Source organism: Bos grunniens, chromosome 4 (assembly GCF_055505025.1).
Source record: "Bos grunniens cultivar Pamir isolate PY7600 chromosome 4, Bosgru_T2T1.0, whole genome shotgun sequence".
NCBI lineage: Eukaryota > Metazoa > Chordata > Mammalia > Artiodactyla > Bovidae > Bos > Bos grunniens.
Window position 1 is genome coordinate 105,653,461 of NC_141168.1, and position 21,661 is coordinate 105,675,121.

General features: G+C 38.0%; 1 protein-coding gene, 1 long non-coding RNA gene and 1 pseudogene across 5 annotated transcripts in view; 2 read left to right on the plus strand and 1 right to left on the minus strand.

Annotated features, from left to right (window-relative positions):
* The window catches only part of LOC147374627 (uncharacterized), a 181,861-nt gene that overhangs the window by 105,161 nt on the left and 55,039 nt on the right, over nucleotides 1-21,661 (plus strand). The gene's annotated exons all lie outside the window — the stretch shown is intronic.
* LOC147374628 (large ribosomal subunit protein uL30-like) lies at nucleotides 13,165-14,113 on the minus strand (annotated as a pseudogene).
* On the plus strand, nucleotides 16,176-16,580 carry LOC147374629 (histone H4-like). The gene has a single exon (XM_086398115.1). The coding sequence runs from the start codon at nucleotides 16,230-16,232 to the stop codon at nucleotides 16,539-16,541; it is 312 nt and encodes a 103-aa protein (XP_086254241.1). The 5' UTR covers nucleotides 16,176-16,229; the 3' UTR covers nucleotides 16,542-16,580.

Below are 21,661 nucleotides of genomic sequence, written 5' to 3' on the forward strand. Positions count from 1 at the left end.
TATTCCCAGGCCAAACTCCTTTTAGGCTATTTCCTTAACTAGAATTTCACACTTTATATGGGTAGCATGGATTATTATTATTGTATGTATTATTGTTATTATTATTCTATTATTATTATATGGTAGCTAAAAATGCCCCCCTCTGAGGGTAATGAATTCCTAGGGAAGCTCTTTGTGTTTCCTCCACCTGGAGCCAAAACCAAGAAAGGCAAGTTCTTTTCTTGCCTATATATGCTGAAGGACAGATTTTTTTTCTCTAAATTTCCCTTTAACTGAGACTGTAGTTACTCAAAGTTTCCTGCTTTTTATAAAAGTTTTAATTCCATTTCCTGTGAACCCTCCATTTTCTCTATGAGCTCAAAGGCTTTATCTCCTGGTTTTTCATGAATGTTATACTTCCAGCCCTCAGATTTCTGGCTGATTTCATTTCCCAATTTATACTTGTCTTCTGGGAATTTCCCCTTATTGAAAACTCAGCTACTCAGTTCAGTGAAAAGTTTTCAGGATACCTTCTCTTCCTTGCTACAGAAAATGGAAATCTCCCACTTACCTAAATTAGATCCAACCATATGACTTGTTGATATTTGACTATTTTTGACCTATAAAATTCTGTTCATAATATAACTCAGATATTTAACTTATATATTTTCTAACCCTTAGTTGATGTGAGGGTTAAATGAGATAATGTATTTAAAGATCTTATAAGTTTGGACATGTAGATAACAATAAATGTTAACATTATAAACACACATGTCCATAAGTGCAAAGGATACATACTGTCTGGTTGGTCCTTCGTCCTCAGTTCTTGTCTCATCGTAGCAAAGAATCGAAATGACCGACAGTTATAGCTCAAGCAGGCAAGATTTATTGTGCAAGCAGTACACTCTTGACACGTTAAGAGTGGGCCACCCCACAGGAGTGGCCCTGTCCTAGTTTGGCTTCCCTCTTTTATATCCCTTGTTCCCTCCCCCGAGGGGTTCCTGAGACCTCATAGGTTACACCCTATGCAGATAGGGAACAACCTGCATATGCCCAAGACCAGCAGGGAAGGGGACATGCTTTCTGGGAAACAGGCATGCTTTTAGGAAAGGGGACGTGTTGGGCATATTTTCTCACCAGAGGTTCCCATTCCAGTCTATGGCTTCCCGTTTTTGTACACTTTTTTGTTTTTCTAGTCGCCACTTCTGACTGCCATCTGAGACCCTGTTTCCCTATTCTAACTAACAATATCATAAATAAAATACTGTTAATAGTATTTTAGGACCTTACTAGAAACAGGGAAGGAAAGAGATACTTACTAATTTTTCCTGTAAACTCTTTGGTAACTCTTAAATTTTGAACTATTTGCATATATTTCCTATTCAAAAATCATTGTAAAAATTATAAGCCCATGAAACTACATAGCATGCTATAAATAAATATATATGGAAGATGGTACAGAGATTCCTTAAAAAAAATACCACCATATGACCCAGCAATCCCACTCCTGAGGAATGTACCCTGAGGAAACCAAAATTGAAAGAGACACATGTATCCCATTGTTCATTGCAGCAGTACTTACAATAGCTAGAATATGGAAGCAACCTAGATGTCCATCAACAGATAAATGGATAAAGAAGTTGTGGTGCATATACACAAAGGAATATTACTCAGCCATTAAAAGGAATGCATTTGAGTCAGTTCTGATGAGGTGGTTGAACCTAGAACCTATTATACAGAGTGAAGTGAGTCAGAAAGAGAAAGATAAATACCGTATTCTAATGCACATGTACAGAATCTAGAAAAATGGTACTGAAGAATTTATTTACAGGCCAAAAAAGGAGAAACAGACATAGAGAATAGTCTTACGGACATGGGGAGAAGGGAGGAGAGGGTGAAATATATGGAAAGAATAACATGGAAATTCACATTACCATATGTAAAATAGATAGCCGTCGGGAATTTGCTATATGGCTCAGGAAACTCAAACAGGGGCTCTGTATCAACCTAGAAGGATGGGATGGGGAGGAAGATGGGAGGGAGGTTCAAAAGGGAGGGGATATATGTATACCTATGGCTGACTCATGTTGAAGTTTGACAGAAAACAGCAAAATTCTGTAAAGCAATTATCCTTCAATAAAAGATAAATTTTAAAAAGTGAAGCAGCCACTGCTTTTTAAAACAGGTTCTTACCACATGATTCCTCTCTATGTCTATGGTAATCAAGGCATTCACTATAAAGATACTAATGGAATTTTAAATTTTCACCTAAACATATGGGGCCATTAAAAGAAGTTACCAGAGCAGTTTATGTGCCCAACCTCCTCCTAAGGACTCATGCACTATGGCAGGAGTACCATAGTACTTCTGTGTACCTCTGCACCAGAGGGATTTGGCTTCAGTTATTGTTCCTTAGCCATGTGAGGTAGTGTATTGTATTGATGTTTTCCCCTGGTCTACAGCAAGGTCTCTTAACCTCCAGAGATTGTCACTTCAGAGCTGATAATTCTCTGTGGTGGAGCTGTCCTGTGTGCTGTAAGATGTGTGGCCCCATCCCCAGTCTCTATCCTAGTTGCCAGCAGCGCTCCCCTTCCTCAGTTTTTTCTACGGACATTGCTAAATACTCTCTGAGGGACAGAACTGCTCCCAGTTGAGAGAGACTTTTGAGCAACCTACATCTTGCTAAATGCTTTGGTCTGAGCCTGTGTTGGTGAGTTAAGCATCAAGACTGAGAAGAAATACCTGAAGGTCTTTCTGTGGTTTAGGAAGAGGAGGAAAGTCCTTTCATAGGTTAAACTGGTTTTCTGACTGGATAAACCAAAGGGAACCAGTGACAACATCCCAGGGATACTCAAAAAATTATCAGCGTCTTCCCTTTGAAACTTGCAAAATGTCAGTTCAAAAGGTATTCCTTCCACTATTTATATAGCAAAGCCCACTTGCAAATAGTACCTGGGCATTCTTTTGGGTGGGCTTCCCTGGTGGCTCAGTGGTAGAGAATCCGCCTGCCAATGCAGGAGACACAAGTTTGATCCTTGGGTTGGGAAGATCCTCTGCAGAAGGAAATGGCTACCTACTCCATATTCTTGCCTGGGACATTCCATGGACAGAGGAGCCTGGCAGGCTACAGAGTCTGACATGACTTAACACCTAAACAACAACAATTGTTTTGGGTACAAGCTCATACATAAACTGTGGAGCACAGAAAAGGACTGGCAGGAAGTCTTAGGGCACATCCAGTCCTTGGCTTATTAAGAAGAATCACATTAAGTCTATCTCCTCAGTCAAATAAACCTTTCTGCACACAACACAGCTTAGAAAAGCTTACTTACTCTTAATTTAGCTGATATGTATTAGACATCTTTAAAGTTCTCCGTTGAGGATTCTATTTAAAACATTGCCATCACCTCATTCTATGTTCATTTCTAAATTATTTAAAACTTTGCACTTAAAAATATTAACTTTGTAAAAGTCTAACCTGGAATGGAAAGATACAGCAGGTTTTGGAAACATTCTCTTTAAAAAATGAATCAGAGACTCATAGACTCATATTAATCTATTAGTTTTTCTCCCTTGCCCTACCTTCTTTAAAAAAAAATACTAAATGTTTCAATGCAAATGGAGTTACTTGCAGGGATCCCTGCTTCAAACATAGGAAATAAACTGTAATTTGCAAAGTTCATTATCAAAGATCAACGTTGAGAAGTGAATAATCTTAGTCAGTTGGGTGCAAGTTTTCATCATTTAAATGTCACTGAAAGCTGGAATAGGCATACTTAATTTTTTAATTAAAATACTTTAAAATTACTCAAGGTTATTTTTAAAGTACAAATAAAATAAAGATAATTTTTAAAAGCTAGTTTTTGTTAAGATGAATTTATATAAAAGCACTTCAACTTATTTTAAAATCTTCATAACATCTTAAAATCCATTACTTCATGTATATGGGAAATGTCTCTAAGACTTAGTCATTTAAGGATAAGATAGTTTTACTTTTCCAGTTAAGCCCAGAATTGTTTTAGCCCTTTCACCTCACTCATATATGCATCAATCAATTTGCTTCTGCCTCCCAAGTTCAATATGAAGAATCATATTAATCTTGAATCAAAATAGTCTTGAAATAGTATGTGATTTTCAAATTGTGGGGGGTGGGGGGTGGGGGGTAGAAATCACTTGCCTTCTGCCTTATTTGTAAAATACTATCCTCAAAATTCTACTTCAGGGTCAGCAACTGTGATATTAGATTGAATATGCATGAACTGAACACATTTACAAGTTAAAAAGATCTTGGGTTTCTGAAAAGTATACGCCATTGTTCTTGTTTTGCCCTTCTCTTTTTCCTCTAGCTATTAAAAAAAAAGATGCTCCCTTCTCTTTTCTCACTATAAGAGTTAACTACCCACACCTGACCACATAAGAAGCAAAAAGGAGAATGCAAATAACCTGATGTACAGAAAACTAAGAATAGCTGCATAAAAGGGCTCTACTCTCATTTGGTCTTTCTCTATCATTACAAAGGGTAGTGATTACATAAAATTTTCTAGAATTTAAGATGGTAGCAAGAATGGACATAACCCTTAATATCTTTTCATCTATGAGAGACCTAGAAGTGATTCCCTCTTAACTGATAACAGGAATATATAGTGGCTCAGACAGTAAAGAATCTGCCTACAATGCAGGAGACCTGGGTTCTATCCTGGGTTGGGAAGATCCCCTGGAGAAGGAAATGGCAATCCACTCCAGTGTTCTTGCCTGGAGAATTCCATGGACAGAAGAGCCTGGCGGGCTACAGTCCATGAGGTCTCAGAGAGTTGGACATGACTGAGCAACTTTCACTCTCCCATAACTGATTCATATTGTTGTATGGCAGAAACCAATGCAGAATTGTAAAACAATTATCCTTCAATTAAAACTTAAAAAAAAAAAAAAAAACTGATAGGCAGGTTATATATATGCTGATGACTTGCCTACAATTGGAAGGGCCACTGCCTACACCCCAGTGGTGAGGCAAAGAGCCCCTGCTGTCATCTTCCTGGGCAGGAGACCTCATGAAAGTTAGTGGGTCTACCATTTAAACTGCCTAAAGCATGTTCCATGACCACACAGCAGCGTGACCTTGGGCGAATTTTCTTATCCTCTCTCAGTCTGTTTTACTTCCTAGGATCTTGCACAAATCAAACGACCGAATGTAAACACAGTGATTGAATCGCAGTGAACATTCGACAAACGGCAGGGACGTGGGGAGTGCTCTCTGCTGGTGACACCTCTTTGTTCCAGTCCCTCTCCCTGTCATCCTGTCATTCCTGCCAGCTCACTCTTTTTTTTTTTTTTTTTGCCAGGCAAAAAACAAAGGGGGGCATGGGGGAGAAAGGAGAAGCATGAACAGAAGCTCAATTGAAAACAAATCAAAATTCATTCACAAGAAGCACATCCTTGATTTGGGTTGTGGCTCTGCTTATTGAGTGCAGTTTATGAGGTACCATGTTGTGACTGCTGTCCTAGTCTCCCCTTGATTATTACAGCCACAGGCTGTTCAGCACAACTGACATGGGTATTAGGTCCTTTAAGAAATTGACCCTCTGATGATGTGTTTCCAAAAGGAATCCTGCTCACTTCCAACATGAAGCCTAGATCTGGAGGATAAACAGAGTGCAACAGTTCCCTGATATGGAGATTGCCATAATGGTGACTCTTTCTGCTCCTTCTTCCTCTTAGCTCTGATAAAGGATTAGCTTGCTGGTGGCAGTTACACTCCTCTCTCTTACTTGTCCAATTCAATGAGAACAGCCCCCAGGGGCGTTACAGGAGGAGGCTGTCTCTTGTGAACCATCCTTGGGACTACATCTTGACAATTCCCACAGTGCCAGCCACTTCCCTGACTCTTCGTGAAACTGTCCATTTTATTTTTTTCATTATTTTCTCTTTAAATTTTTAATTAGAGGTAGTTACTTCCCAATATTGTGATGGTTTCTGCCATACAACAACGTGAACTGGCCACATGTACACATATGTCTTCTCCCTCTTGAACCTCCCTCCCACCGCCCTCCCCATCCCACCCCTCTATGTTGTCACAGAGCATCAGCTTGGGGTTCCCTGCATCATACAGCAAATTGCCACTGGCTATCTGTATTGCATATTGTAATGTATATGTTTCAATGCTATTCTCTCCCATCACCCCACCCTCTCTTTCCCCCACTGTGTCCAAAAGTCTGTTCTTCATGTCTGCATTTCCTTTGCTGCTCTGCAAGTAGGATCATCAGTACTATTTTTCTAGATTCTATATATATGCATTAGTATGTTATATTTGTCTTTCTCTTTCTGACTTACTTCACTCTGTACAATAGGCTCTGGGTTCATCTACCTCATTAGAACTGACTCAAATGCATCCCTTTTTATAGCTGAATAATGTTCTATTGTGTCTATGTGCCACAACTTCTTTATCCATTTATCTGTCATTTTTTTTTTATCAATTCATGTAGGTTGCTTCTATGTTCTATCTGCTATGCAAAGTGCTGCAATGAGCATTGGGGTACATGTGTCTTTTTCAATTATGGTTTCCTCAGGGTATATATGTGCAGTAGTGGGATTACTGGGTCACATGGTAGTTTTATTCCTAGTTTTTTAAGGAATCTCCATACTGTTCTTCATAGTGGCTGCATCAATTTACATTCCTCACCAGCAGTGCAAGAGGTTTCCCTTTTCTCCACACCATCTCCAGCATTTGTTGTCTGTAGCCTTTTTGATGATGGCCATTCTGAGTGCTGTGAAATATCTCACTGTAGTTTTGATTTGTGTTTCTCTAATAAAGAGCAATGTTGAGCATCTTTTCGTGTATTTATTAGGCATCTGAAACTGTCCGTTTCCTCATTTATTGTCATGTATCAGTGTCCATTTCTCTTTCCTCAACTCGAAAGAGAGGCTGTCGCTTTTCCATCAATCTGAAAGTGCTATCTTTAGTACAACTAACTGTAAATTTGCCATGTTTACATATTTTGCTTTATATTAACTCCAACTCAGGAAATTTTTGATTCATTTCCTCAAGAAATTTCAGTCTTCAAAGAGAATCACATTCATAGCAATTTTTCCATCCTTTTATCACATCAATACATTGTGAATATTGACTGGTTAGAGTTTTAAACAATGTGGAAATCTTTATTTTCAAAGAAAGGGTGGGCACAGTGAGAGAATAACAAGTTCAGAGATCAAAATAAAATTTCTGAGATTAACCAACTATTAAGGAATGGTTATATTTCAGCTGTAACTTTTTTAAATTTAATTTTTATTGAAGGATAATTGATTTACAGAATTTTGTTGTTTTCTATCAAACCTCAACATGAATCTCAGTTGTAGTTTTTAAAATTTGAGTTTCAAGATTTTCCTATTAAAATTTGTTTTTAGCATAAGTCAGGTTTCCTGAATCTGTATTGAATCTCAGTTTCCTGTGAGTTCCACCATTAAACATCATTATACCAGAAGACCACTTCGCTTATCACTCCCAGAGAAGTCTCTTTAAACTAAGACTCTAAAGATCAGGCAGGTTTTATTTCTAGTCATGGTGGTGCCTTTATCACAGTGGTAATTATTCTCTATACCATGTAAATCATCAAAGTAGAGGAAAAGAAAGTTAGAAACTGCCAGTCTCTGGTGCTATTCAACTGTAAAGAACTATATTCAGGGAGAAGAAAGCATTTTGGTTAGGATAAAATTAAAATCTATTCTTATTTCTTGTAAGAATGGAGAATGATAACTTGAAGACATATAAGAAATGACTTAATGAAAAAGAATATTTTATACTTATAATAAGATATCCAAAGTTGGCCAGAGCAGTGGCATTTTCTAACAGTTATATAGGAATCCTGTAGTCATATCTACTCTGAATATAATCATAGACAAATAATAAATCTAAATAATCTGATAGTAAATCTAAATAATCTCCTGGCTCTCAGCCTTGCCAGAAAACTTTTAAAGGCTGCCTGTCTGCCTGAAAAAGTGTTATGAGTTTGCTACTAGGGCAAATTTTGGGGGGGAGAGAAAAGTCACTTGGAACCCAGTCACTTTGTCGTGGGAGAACATGAACGTCTTAGTGGACCCCTGAGCACCCCCTCCTCCCATCCCTCTCAGTTAAAGGATGGGAGGGGGAGGAAAGGGAAGTGGCCCCAGGCCATGGCTTCTTCTACCATGGCCTCCACCATTACACACTGGTCAAGAATAATGCCATGAATCACTCAGTAGCTTTGCTTCAAAGATCTTGAAACAACTTAACACAGTTTTCAGGCAGTAATAATCTTATCATTTGTATAGTGAAAAGATAGCCTTATAGGTGATAATGACATGCCCAGTCACCAAATGTTGAAACCTTTACCTTACTCGGGGAAGACTGGACCTGGGCAAAGTGATCAAGAGGAGTCACTTATTCCAAAGGCAATGAAACTTCCAAGTTCAGCATAGCAAACACAGATACATTTTTCTCATCTGTCCGTGTGCCCATTGTCTTTGTCAGGGTGCCCAAAACATATTCTTTTGCCAAGCACTTAATCCAGGCATCCAAAAGTTCGAGATTTGTAAGGTTCCAATGAGCACCAGGGACAGATCCATACAAAGAACTAAGGGGAGCTCTTTCCCTCTTGTGCTGTTTCCAACATGGGTTCTTTCTCCTTCCTCTGGTGGATCCCATTTTAATCTGGGTGTTTCTGTGCCTATTTTATTGTTAGAAGTGTTAAAGAAAACACAAAAATATACCATTATATGTTTAACATGGGTGAAACAGAGGGAAATTCACATTTACGCTGAGGGAATTAAAAAGTTCTCAATCTAGGGAAAGAAAATGGCCAAATGATTCCCAAGCTAGTGGGAGATGAAGTCCACAGCATCACTTTGACAGCACAGAAATCTGCCTTTGGGTAAAGCATGACATAGCTCACTTATGCCTCTGTTCAATGGTCATGAGAATTTTGGGTCTAAAACCAAGCTTTTGATTCTGGGTAAATAGTGAATTTTCCATTACAGCAATGCTCAATAAGATGTGCCCTGAGTATATTGTTAGTTGTCTCTGTAAGGTTATTGTAAATTATGTGGGTGTTGTCATAGGTGTGTTCTACACATGGGAAAGCCTTGTAGCCCAGATGGGGGAGTTAGTTTGCCAAAGTTGGGCTTCATGTTCTTGCTGCAGACTCTCTCAGCTTAACCAGACACACTGTCCTCAGAAGAGCAACCAAGCCCAAAACTGCAGGGTGGCTTAGTACATTGTTAAGTTTAATTTTAAAGAATATGTGCCTTTATCCTCACCAGTCTTAGTGTAGATAAATTTCTTAAGTAACTAGATGAATAATTTTTAACCTTTCTGCATAATATCCTTGTTCTGAATATATGTAAACCTTAAGAACAGATCATAAGAAAAGCCTAAACATGAAATTTTATCTAGCTTCTGAGAAACAGTGTTTATACCACAGAGACAATTTTTATTTTTTTCCTAAAACATAATGTAGACCATACATTTATTTGCAAAATAAACCTAGGCTCTCATTTATCAATCCTATCAGACATTAAAAATGTGCAAGAATTTGCAAATAAATACATTTGAAAGAATGTATCCTTTGGGAGAAAAAAAATTACACATTCGATTATATTTGACATCATTTTCCCCCCCTGCTGTCAAAAATGAAAACAGAGTTTACTTTTCACTGGAGCAAGTGCATTATAATCTCACTTCATTAAAGGCCAAACTTGAGGATTATACATCTGAGAGGAGAAACTTCTTTTTATTTGTTTAAAATGTACTTTTTTTTTTCTTTTTTTTTTTAATTTTTATTTTATTTTTAAACTTTACATAATTGTATTAGTTTTGCCAAATATCAAAATGAATCTGCCACAGGTATACATGTGTTCCCCATCCTGAACCCTCCTCCCTCCCCATACCATCCCTCTGGGTCATCCCAGTGCACTAGCCCCAAGCATCCAGTATTGTGCATCAAACCTGGACTGGCAACTCATTTCTTACATGATATTTTACATGTTTCAATGTCATTCTCCCAAATCTTCCCACCCTCTCCCTCTCCCACAGAGTCCTTTTATTATGTGGGAGTGAGTTGACTGGGTACTGCTAAAGCTTCCACTGGTTTGTGAAATATGATTTCTGTTGAGGCAGTCTGAATGCAGGTTGGAAAAGAATTTCCAGACACCAAGCATTTCAGAAGGGAGTGAGTTTATTAAGAACAAAAAGCAGAAATAATGTGGGCACTGCAAGTGCAACGGGCCGACCTCCTGACAAACCAGAGAGAGTCGACAGTTTTTACGGGTTAGTAGTCAATTTTTATAGCCTCAAGACAAAGGAAACTCCTGCTGGAAGATTGGCATAAAGGTGATTGCTTAGGGTGTTAAAAAGTGATTACGGGGGGGGAGGCGTCTTTGACTAATTTGGGGTTCAGGAAGCCTGCTTGTGATGATCAGGGGGCCTTTGGCAACAGTTACAAAGGGGCTCAGTCAGCTTCTGGGGGGACCTGGGGTCTGGGCTCTGCTTCTGTGGCCTTGTGGCAAGGCCTCGCAGCTTTGGCCTTGGGGCAGGACTCAACAATCTCTTACATTCATTTTTAAGTCTAAAGAAGACCCACACATTGAGCATACTACAGGGGAGATGCCAAAGGAAAAGAAATAACTGTTAAGGAAGGTTCTAGATGCATCAGACGGAGAAGGCAATGGCACCCCACTCCAGTACTCTTGCCTGGAAAATCCCATGGATGGAGGAGCCTGGTAGGCTGCAGTCCATGGGGTTGCAAAGAGTCGGACACGACTGGGCGACTTCACTTTCACTTTTCACTTTCATGCACTGGAGAAGGAAATGGCAACCCACTCCAGTGTTCTTGCCTGGAGAATCCCAGGGACGGGGGAGCCTTGTGGGCTCCCATCTATGGGGCTGCACAGAGTCAGACACGACTGAAGCAACTTAGCAGCAGCAGAAGCAGATGCATCAGAAGAACTTGTTCACTGAAAAAAAAAATGTACAACCTAAAAATTGAAAATTATGTTTTATTTGGGGTCATTACTGAGAACTAAATCCAGGGAGGACATCTCTGAGGAACCATTCCAACGATGTTAAGGAGGAACCAGAATACATAGGAGATTTTGCTAAAAAAAAAAAAAAAGTAGTCAAACAAAAGATTACTGCCAACCACAAAAAATCAGACATCTCAAGTTAATGATTTTAGTGCTTTTGTATGTATGGGAAGAGGCAAGAGTCTGGGCTCACTGAAATGATTCCTTAAATAGGCATCTTAACACCTAGGATCAGTATTCTGTTTTTCTCCATCCTAAATCCCCCAGTTTGACAAGACTAAAAGCATTGTCTCAATGAAGAGAAGGTCATGAGTAAACACTTTTGGCTCAGCTTGGTGACCAGATCTGTGACCAACAGACAAAGAAAGAGACAGAAAGGTGAATCTTAGGGGGAAATAGTTAAATGTCTGAAAGGTGGGCCTTTTGAAATGGAGTGTCCCATCTTCATACATCAGCCAATTAAGATATGTCACAAGTATTCCCCAGCCAGAATTGCCCCTTCCTTTCTTTATGCTCCCATAGGATTTCTTTCCCCAAGAGGAGCACACGTGACACTGTGTTGCTGCTTGTCCACATGCCTCCTCTTCCCAGGAACACTAGGTTTCTTAATGGTCATCTCTGTGAAGTCTAGTTGTCTGTCCAGTACCTGGGAAAGAGCCTGAACCCAGTACTTAATGCATAGTGGACAAATGAACAATCATGTACAAAAGTAAGTTGTACTCAAAGGATGGACTCATCGCCTGTTTCCCCCTGTATTCTCAGTACCCAGCAAAACTCCTGACTAGGAAGGTCTTGGTATAAACAAGTAGGTAAAAAGATCTGTAACTCTGGCCAACAGACTCACTTTTGAACCTCAGCTTTAAGCCGGAATAAGTTATTGGGTTGGCCAAAAATTTGTTTATGTTCTTCTGTAATATCTTATGGAAAATCCCAAAGAAACTTTTTGGCCAACCCAATACATCTCTGTACTTCCATTTTCTCACTTTAAAATGGGGTTGATTGATTAACTAAGCAATACACGCATTAAAGGTTTGCCCAGTACCAGGCATAAACAAGGCCTCATTAAAATATCAGCAAATCTTACAGTAAAGGCTGTAAAATTGACTTAATTCTTCACTGTCTATTTAGCTGAAGTGTTTATTTAATTTCTAAGTTCCAAAATCCCATGAGAAAAAGGCTAATGTGATAGTAAAAACCTTTGTACCTCTGGCACATTATCCGTAAGAAAGTTAAATGAAATGGAATTACCCCAAAATCAAAGGGTACAATTGTCAGAAATAAACACATTGATTCCAATTAACTCTGTTGCCATCACCTCATCAAATCCTTTCCACAATATCATTAGTTAAATTTATTTACCACTGTATATCCCAGGGGCATTTCAGGGTCTCATACATGGAAGCTTCATTTTTACACCGTTCTTATGCCTGACAGAGAAAATATGGTTCTCGTCTTTCAGAATTCGGATAACTGAAGTTTGGTTTAAGTAATCTGGCTTAAGACAGCAGGACTTAATAAGGAAATACCCAACTAGCAATTGGACAATAATTAGCAACTGGATAATCTGGCCCAGGGTCTAGGACTATCTTAAGTACCTGGGTACTACACTGGGGCTCATCTTTTAAATTTCCTGAGTTTCAATGTCATTATTTATAAAATGTGAGAAAAGTCTCCACTCTTTAAATCATATAACTATAAATGATGTTGTATACCTGAAAACTGTTTTGAAAATATAAGGCAAGTATTAAATCTTACATCCAAGTACCTCATACTTGTTGCTTCTCTCTTCAAAAGAACCTCTTTTGAAACATTGCCAAGACTTAAACAAATATTGCCACAGTTTGCTTTGGAGGGATCTTTTCTTAATTGGATCAAAGATCAGTTCTCCAAGTATAATCTAGCACAATTGTATTGACTTAGCAAATGAAGAAACTGGAACGCAGAGGTGCTGTAACTTGCCCTGATTTTACACAGCAGACTAGTGTGTGGCTTCTATACCAAGAAACCCACCCTAATTCCTTCTGTTCACTGCGCTGACCACAGAATGAGGAGGCCTTTGTATTTTTTTACAGTTCAATTTGAAAGCATTCACTGTTTATTAACTGACCAGATACAAAAATAATCATGGTAGATAACTTAGTTCATTCCTCTAATAAGCCTGTTGATCAGCTTGTCCCTGTTGCCAGCATCTCCACCTTCAAGAAAACACATGATCTTTTTCTTCATTCCATCTCCTAGAAAAGACAATTTGAAGGGCCACAGAAAGTTGTTTGTTTCTTTGAAACATTTTTCAAGAGTAAGGATCTCATGAATCAGATCCTCATGCCATATTTGCCTAGAGATCAAGCAATCAGCATGTTATCTATCATGGCAATTCGCTTCATATTGATTTGGTCATAACAACACTTACAGATCAGTTCATTTACAGACTTCAGGTTTGGATATCCCCATGCAATGTATGGTTCCACAATTCTCAGCATGTTATTTGAAACCTTGTTGAGCTTCACAAAGGTGCTGTTGAAGATCTGACAAATGCTAATAAGCCACAACAACTTTTGATCCTCTGGGCTCACACCACTACTAACTCTTACCCTGATGACAGATGCCCATTTGGGTTCCACAGGTACATAGAAATTGCCAGCTTTTCCTGCCATCCTAGCCATTTGGATTTCATTTCTGTATATCTGCCTGTATTCCTTGTGATTGTGCTTAGCTGTTTCATAGATAAGATTCTGCCTTGCCTGTTGAAGCATCTTTTGGGCAAACTTCTTTCTCAGGTACTTGATCTTAAGCTCTGCAAAATTCTTTTGCTTTTTCTTAAGGGTTTCTGGCCCTGGTGGCTCAGACAGTAAAGAATCTGCCTGCAAGGCAGGAGACCTGGGTCTGATCTCTGGGTCAGGAAGATATCCTGGAGAAGGGAATGGCACCTCCACTCCAGTATTCTTGCCTGGAGAATGCCATGGACAGAAGAGCCTGATGGGCTACAGTCCATGGGGTCACAAAGAGTCAGACATGAGTGAGTGACTAACAGTTTCATTTCTGGCATAGCAGGAACCTTGTTTTTCTTCTCTTCTGCACCCTCCATAGTTGCAGCCAGAAAAGAGCAGGGCCTTTTTAGTTTATGTGTAAATAAATAAATCTGGAATTAATGAGCTGACACAAATAGGCCACTTGTTTTTCCAGAACTGGATATCTTGAATATTCAAACTGAAGATACATGATTTAGTAAACGGAAAAATATGGAGAATTTACATTTATTGTGGGCAGCATCAGCGATCTGGAGCTTTTGTAAATGTTTCCCTGAAGGAAGAATCTCTGGAAAACTTGTGTTGAAATGCATACAAATCTGATGGAAACTTGTTTGCACTTGCCTTTTTTTTTGATTGCAGAGGACATCCGTGCTATGATTGAGGTTGTGTCTATAACAGGGTCCTAGAGGGTCCTTTACTGTCTGTCACAGACAAATAAAAGCAACAGCAGCTAAGAGGACATAGGAAAAATGCCAGCAGCTCCCCTAGAGCAGTGGTCAGTAAGAAGCATCTCATAGCCTAGATAGAATGTTTTGGTACATGACTCTCTGGTAGACCTGTAAACATTGCTAGCTTAAATGAAGAGTTGATTTTTTCTTTTTGAATAACAGCAGGGGCAAACAATTAATTTATTGATTGATTAATGGTGTATATTCAGCTCTGTTCAGAGAGAATCAGTCACGTTTAATGAGAGACTCTGCCTTCATTAAATTCATCAAGTCATTACTAAGTAAATACGTGGGTAGATTTCATAGAATTTGTACCTCATAATAAAGACTAAGTTAACATTTCCCTGAAACAAGCACTTAGAAAAAAATTGAGAAAAATTGAGTTAAGTCAACTAATAATAATTTTTCCCTGAAGTCAAAAATGACTAGTCTCCAAGAAAAACATATGAAATGATCCTTGGAGCATGATACTATGCATAGAAAATCCTAAAGACAATACAAGAAAACTACTAGAATTCATCAATGAATTTGTAAATTTGCAGAATACAAAATTAATATACAGAAATTTGTTGCATTTCTATATGTGACAGCAAACTATCAGCCAGAAATTAAGGAAACAATCCCATTTACCATTGCATCAAAAAGAATAAAATACATAGGGAAAAAAATCTACCTAAGAAGGCAAAAGATGTCTACTCTGAAGACTGTAAAACATCGATGCAAGAACTTGAAGATAGCACAAATCAAGGAAAGATATACTATATTATTGGACTGGAAGAATCAATACTGTTAAAATGACCATACTACCAAGGCAATCTCAGATTCAATGCAATCCCTATCAAGTTATCAATGGCATTTTTCACAGAACTAAAACAAAAAATATTAAAATTTGTATAGACACTCAAAAGACCCCAAATTGCCAAAGCAACCTCAAGAAAGAAAAATAGAGTTGGAAATGCTCCTCGACTGCAGACTATATTATAAAACTACAGTAATCAAAATGATATGGGACAGGAAAAAAAGTATAGAACAGGATGGAAAATCCAGAAATAAACCCACCCACTTACAGTCAATTAATCTATGACAAAGGAGGCAGGAAAACACAATAGAGAAAAGACAATCTCTTCAGTATGTGGTTCTGGGAAAACTGGACAGCTGCATGTAAAAGAATAAAGTTAGAACATATTCTAATGCCATGTAAAAAAGTAAACTCAAAATAGATTACATACCTAAATGCAAGATGGGATACTATAAAACTACTAGGGGAAAACATAGCCAGAATGCTCTTTGACATAAATCATAGAAATATTTGTTTGGATGTGGTTCCTAGAGTAATGGAAAAAACAGCAAACAAATGGGACATAACTAAACTTAAAAGCATTTGCATACAAAGGAAACCCAAAACAAAATAAGGAGACAACCTATAGAATGGGAGAAAATATTTGCAAATGATGTGACTGACAAGGGGTTCATTTCCAAAATATGTAAACAGCTCATACAGCTCAATATCATAAAAACAACTCAATTAAAAAATAGACAGAAGACCTAAATAGACATTTCTCTAAATAAAACATACGATGGTCAAGAGGCACATGAAAAGATACTCAACATCTACAAATAATAAATGCCGAAGAGAGGGTGGAGAAGAGCAAACCTTCCTACACTATTGATGGGAATGTAAATTGCTATAGCCAGTTGCTGTTGGTTTACTTTTCGTGAAACCATGTCTGGACGCGGCAAAGGCGGCAAAGGTCTGGGGAAAGGCGGCGCTAAGCGCCACCGTAAGGTTCTGCGCGACAACATCCAGGGCATCACTAAACCTGCTATCCGCCGCCTGGCTCGTCGTGGTGGTGTGAAGCGCATCTCTGGGCTCATCTACGAAGAGACCCGTGGGGTCCTGAAAGTGTTTCTGGAGAACGTGATCTGGGACGCGGTCACCTACACCGAGCATGCCAAGCGGAAGACAGTCACCGCTATGGACGTGGTCTACGCTCTCAAGCGCCAGGGCCGTACTCTCTACGGCTTTGGCGGTTAAGCTTTCCAGTTTGCTCTCAGGAGCTTGATTTCAACCAAAGGCCCTTTTCAGGGCCAAGAAAAAAAAAAATTGCTATAGCCACTGTGGAGAACAGTGTAGAGTTTCCCTAAAAAACTAAAAATAGAGTTACCATGTGATAGAGCAATCCCACTCCTGGGTATATATCTGGAAAAGGTAAAAACTCTAATTCAAAAAGACACATGCACCCAAATGTTCATAGCAGCACAGCACTATTTATAATAGCTAAGATATGGGAACAACCTAATTGCTCATCAACAGATGAATGGATAAAGAAGATGTTCTATGTACACACACATACACACACACACACACACACACACACACCAAAAAAATGGAATATTACTCAGCCATTAAAAAGAATGAAATAATCCATTTCCAGCAACAGGGATGGGCTTAGGGATTATCACACTAAGTAAAATAAGTCAGAGAAAGACAAATACCTCATGGTATCATTCATGTGGTATCATTTATACGTGTAATCTAAAATACAAAAATAGAAATAGACTCACAGACATAGAAAACAAACATATGGTTACCAAAGTGAGGGATGAATTAGGAATTTGGGATTAGCAGATACACACTACTTACTTTATAAAGTGTAGGTGCCTATCACCATAAGTTTAAAGAAAATCACTGCTTCCAAATCTCTCTTGCTGCTTCTCATAATTTTTGTTTTGTTTTGTTTTCATTTGTCTTAATATACTTTTAATTAATTTATTTTACTTGGAGGCTAATTACTTTACAATATTGTGGTGGGTTTCACCATACATTGACAGGAATCAGCCACTGGTGTATATGTGTCCCCCATCTCAAACCCCCCTCCCATCTCCCTCCCCATCCCATCCCTCTGGGTCATCCCAGTGCACAGGTTTTGAGTGCCCTGTTTCATGAATTGAACTTGGACTGGTCATCCATTTCACATATGATAATATATATGTTTCAGGGATGTTCTCTCAAATCATCCCACTCTTGCCTTCTCCCACAGAGTCCAACAGTTTGTTCTTTATATCTGTGTCTCTTTTGCTATCTTGCATATAGGGTCATCATTACCATCTTTCTAAATTCCATATATATGCCTTAATATACTGCATTGGTGTTTTTATTTCTGAATTACTTCACTCTGTTTAGTAGGATCCAGTTTCATCTAACTCGTTAGAACTGATTCAAATGCACTCTTTCTAATAGCTGAGTAATATTCCACTGTGTATATGTATCACAACTTTCTTATCCATTCGCCTGCTGATGGACATCTAGGTTGCTTCCATGTCCTAGCTATTGTAAACAGTGCAGCAATGAACACTGGGATACATGTGTCTCTTTCAGTTCTGGTTTCCTCAGTGTGTATGCCCAGCAGTGGGATTGCTGGATCATAAGGCAGTTCTATTTCCAGTTTTTTAAGGAATCTCCACACTGTTCTCCATAGTGGCTGTACTAGTTTGCATTCCCACCAACAGTGTAAGAGGGTTCCCTTTTCTCCACACCCTCTCCAGCATTTATTGTTTGTAGACATTTTGATGGCAGCCATCCTCTGGCATGAGATGGTACTCATTGTGGTTTTGATTTGCATTTCTCTGATAATGAGTGATGTTGAACATCTTTTCATGTGTTTGTTAACCATCTGTATGTCTTCTTTGAGAAATGTCTGTTTAGTTCTTTGGCTCGTTTTTCAATTGAGTCATTTATTTTTCTGGTATTGAGCTGAATGAGCTGCTTGTATACTTTTGAGATTAATTACTTGTCAGTTGTTTTGTTTGCTATTATTTTCTCCCATTCTGAAGGCTGTCTTTTCACCTTAATTATACTTTCCTTCATTGTGCAAAAGCTTTTAAGTTTAATTAGGTCCCATTTGTTTATTTTTGCTTTATTTCCATTACTCTGGGAGGTGGGTCATAGAGGATCTTGCTGTGATTTATGTCAGAGTGTTCTGCCTATGTTTCCCTCTAGGAGTTTCATAGTTTCTGGTCTTACATTTAGATCTTTAATCCATTTTGAGTTTATTTTTGTGTACAGTGTTAAAGAGTGTTCTAGTGTCCCTTTTTTACAGGTGGTTAACCAGTTTTCCTAGCACCACTTGTTAAAGAGATTGTCTTTTCTCCATTGTGTATTTTTGCCTCCTTTGTCAAAGATAAGGTGTTCATAGGTGCATGGATTCATCTCTGGGCTTTCTATTTTGTCCCATTGATCTGTATTTCTGTCTTTGTGCTAGTGCCATTCTGTCTTGGTGACTGTAACTTTGTAGTATAGTCTGAAGTCAGTCAGGTTGATTCATCCAGTTCCATTCTTCTTTCTCAAGATTGCTTTGGCTATTGAGGCTTTTTGTGTTTCCATACAAACTGTGAAATTATTTGTTCTAGTTCTGTGAAAAATATTGTTGGTAGCTTGATAGGGATTGCATTCAATCTATAGATTGCTTTGTGTAATATACTCATTTTCACTATATTGGTTCTGCTGATCCATGAACATGGTATATTCCTCCATCTATTTGTGTCATCTTTAATTTCTTTCATCAGTGTTTTATAGTTTTCTATATATAGGTCTTTTGTTTCTTTAGGTAAATTTATTCCTAAGTATTTTATTCTTCTCATCGCAATAATGGATGGGATTGTTTCCTTAATTTCTCTTTCTGCTTTCTCATTTTTAGTGTATAGTAATGCAAGGGATTTGTGTATTAATTTTATATCCTGAAACTTTACATTATTCTTTGATTAGCTCTAGTAATTTTCTGGTGGTGTCTTTAGGGTTTTCTATGTAGAGGATCATGTCATCTGCAAACAGAGTTTTACTTCTTCTTTTCCAATCTGGATTCCTTTCATTTCTTTTTCTGCTCTGATTGCTGTGGCCAAAACTTCCAAAACTATGTTGAATAGTAGTGGTGAGAGTGGGAACCCTTGTCTTGTTCCTGACTTTAGGGGAAAAGCTTTCAATTTTTTGCCATTGAGGATATTTGCTGTGGGTTTGTCATATATGGCTTTTATTATGTTGAGGTATGTTCCTTCTATGCCTGCTTTCTGGAGAGTTTTTATCATAAATGGGTGTTGAATTTTGTCAAGGGCATTCTCTGAAACTACTAAGATAATCATATGGATTTTATCTTTCAATTTGTTAATGTGGTGTATCACCTTGATTAATTTGCAAATATTGAAGAATCCTTGCATCCCTGGGATAAAGCCCACTTGGTCATGATGTATGATCTTTTTAATATGTTGTTGGATTCTGTTTGCTAGAATTTGTTGAGGATTTTTTGCATCTATGTTCATCAGTGATATTAGCCTGTAGTTTTCTTTTTTTGTGGCACCTTTGTCTGGTTTTGGTATTAGGGTGATGGTGGCCTCATAGCATGAGTTTGGGAGTTTACCTTCCTCTGAAATTTTCTGGAAGAGTTTGAGTAGGATAGATGTTACTTTTCTCTAAATTTTTGGTAGAATTCAGCTGTGAATCCATCTGGTCCTGGGCTTTTGTTTGTTGGAAGATTTTTTAATTTCAGTTTTGATTTCCATGCTTGTGAAGGGTCTGTTAAGATTTTCTGTTTCTTCTGGTTCAGTTTTGAAGGTTATTCTTTTCTAAGAATTTGTCCATTTCTTCCAAGTTGTCCATTTTATTGCCATACAGTTGCTGAGAGTAGTCCCTTATGATCCTTTGTATTTCTGTGTTGTCTGTTGTGATTTCTCCATTTTCATTTCTAATTCGGTTGATTTGACTCTTCTCCCTTTTTTCCTTGATGAGTCTGGCTAATGGTGTGTCTATTTTATTTATCTTCTCAAAGAACCAACTTTTAGTTTGTTGATTTTTGCTACAGTCTCCTTTCCGCCTTTTTCATTTATATCTGCTCTGAATTTTATGACTTCTTTTCTTCTACTAACTTTGGGGTTCTTCATTTCTTTTTCTAGTTGCTTTAGGTGTAAACTTAGGTTATTTATTTGATGTTTCTCTTGTTTCTTGAGGTAAGCTTGTATTGCTTTGACCTTTCCCTTAGCACTGCTTTTACTGAATCCCATAGGTTTTGAATTGTCGTGTTTTCATTTTCATTTGTTTCTATGCATATTTTTATTTCCTTTTTAATTTTTTTCATGATTTGTTGGTTATTCAGAAGCATGTTGTTTAGCCTCCATATGTTTGTATTTTTAATAGTTTTTATCCTGTAGTTGACATCTAATCTTACTGCATTGTGATCAGAAAAGATACTTGAAATTATTTCAACTTTTTTGAATTTACCAAGGCTAGATTTATGGCTCAGGATGTGATCTATCCTGGAGAATGTTCCGTGTGCACTTGAGAAAAAGGTGAAATTCATTGTTTTGGGGTGAAATGTCCTACAGATATCAATTAGGTCTGACTGGCCCATTGTATAATTTAAAATTTGTGTTTCCTTGCTAATTTTCTGTTTGGTTGATCTATCCATAGGTGTGAGTGGGATATTAAAGTCTCCCACTATTATAGTGTTACTGGTAATTTCCCCTTTCATACTTGTTAGCATTTGACTTACATATTGAGGTGCTCCTATGTTGGGTGCATATATATTTATAATTGTTATATCTTCTTCTTGGATTGATCCTTTGATCATTATGCAGAGCCCTTCTTTGTCTCTTTTCATGATCTTTATTTTAAAACCTATTTTATCTTATATGAGTATTGCTACCCCTGCTTTCTTTTGGTCTCCATTTGTGTGAAATATCTTTTTCCAGCCCTTCATTTTTGGTCTGTATGTGTCCTTTGGTCTGAGGTGGGTCTCTTGTAGACAGCATATATAGGGGTCTTGTTTTTTGTATCCATTCAGCCAGTCCTTGTCTTTTGGTTGGGGCATTCAACCCGTCTACATTTAAGGTAATTATTGATAAATATGACCCCATTGCCATTTACTTTGTTGTTTTGGGTTTGAGTTTATAAACCTTTTCTGTGTTTACTGTCTAGAGAAGATCCTTTAGCATTTATTGAAGAACTGGTTTAGAGGTGCTGAATTCTCTCACCTTTCACTTGTCTGTAAGAAAAAAGAAAAAAGCTTGTCCATAAAGCTTTTGATTTCTCCTTCATATTTGAATGAGATCCTTTGGGTATAGTAATCTGGGTTGTAGGTTTTTCTCTTTCATCACTTTAAGTATGTC

Coding starts and splice junctions, on each gene's coding strand:
- LOC147374629 (XM_086398115.1), top strand. CDS start 16,230: ATGTCTGGACGCGGCAAAGGCGGCAAAGGTCTGGGGAAAGGCGGCGCT.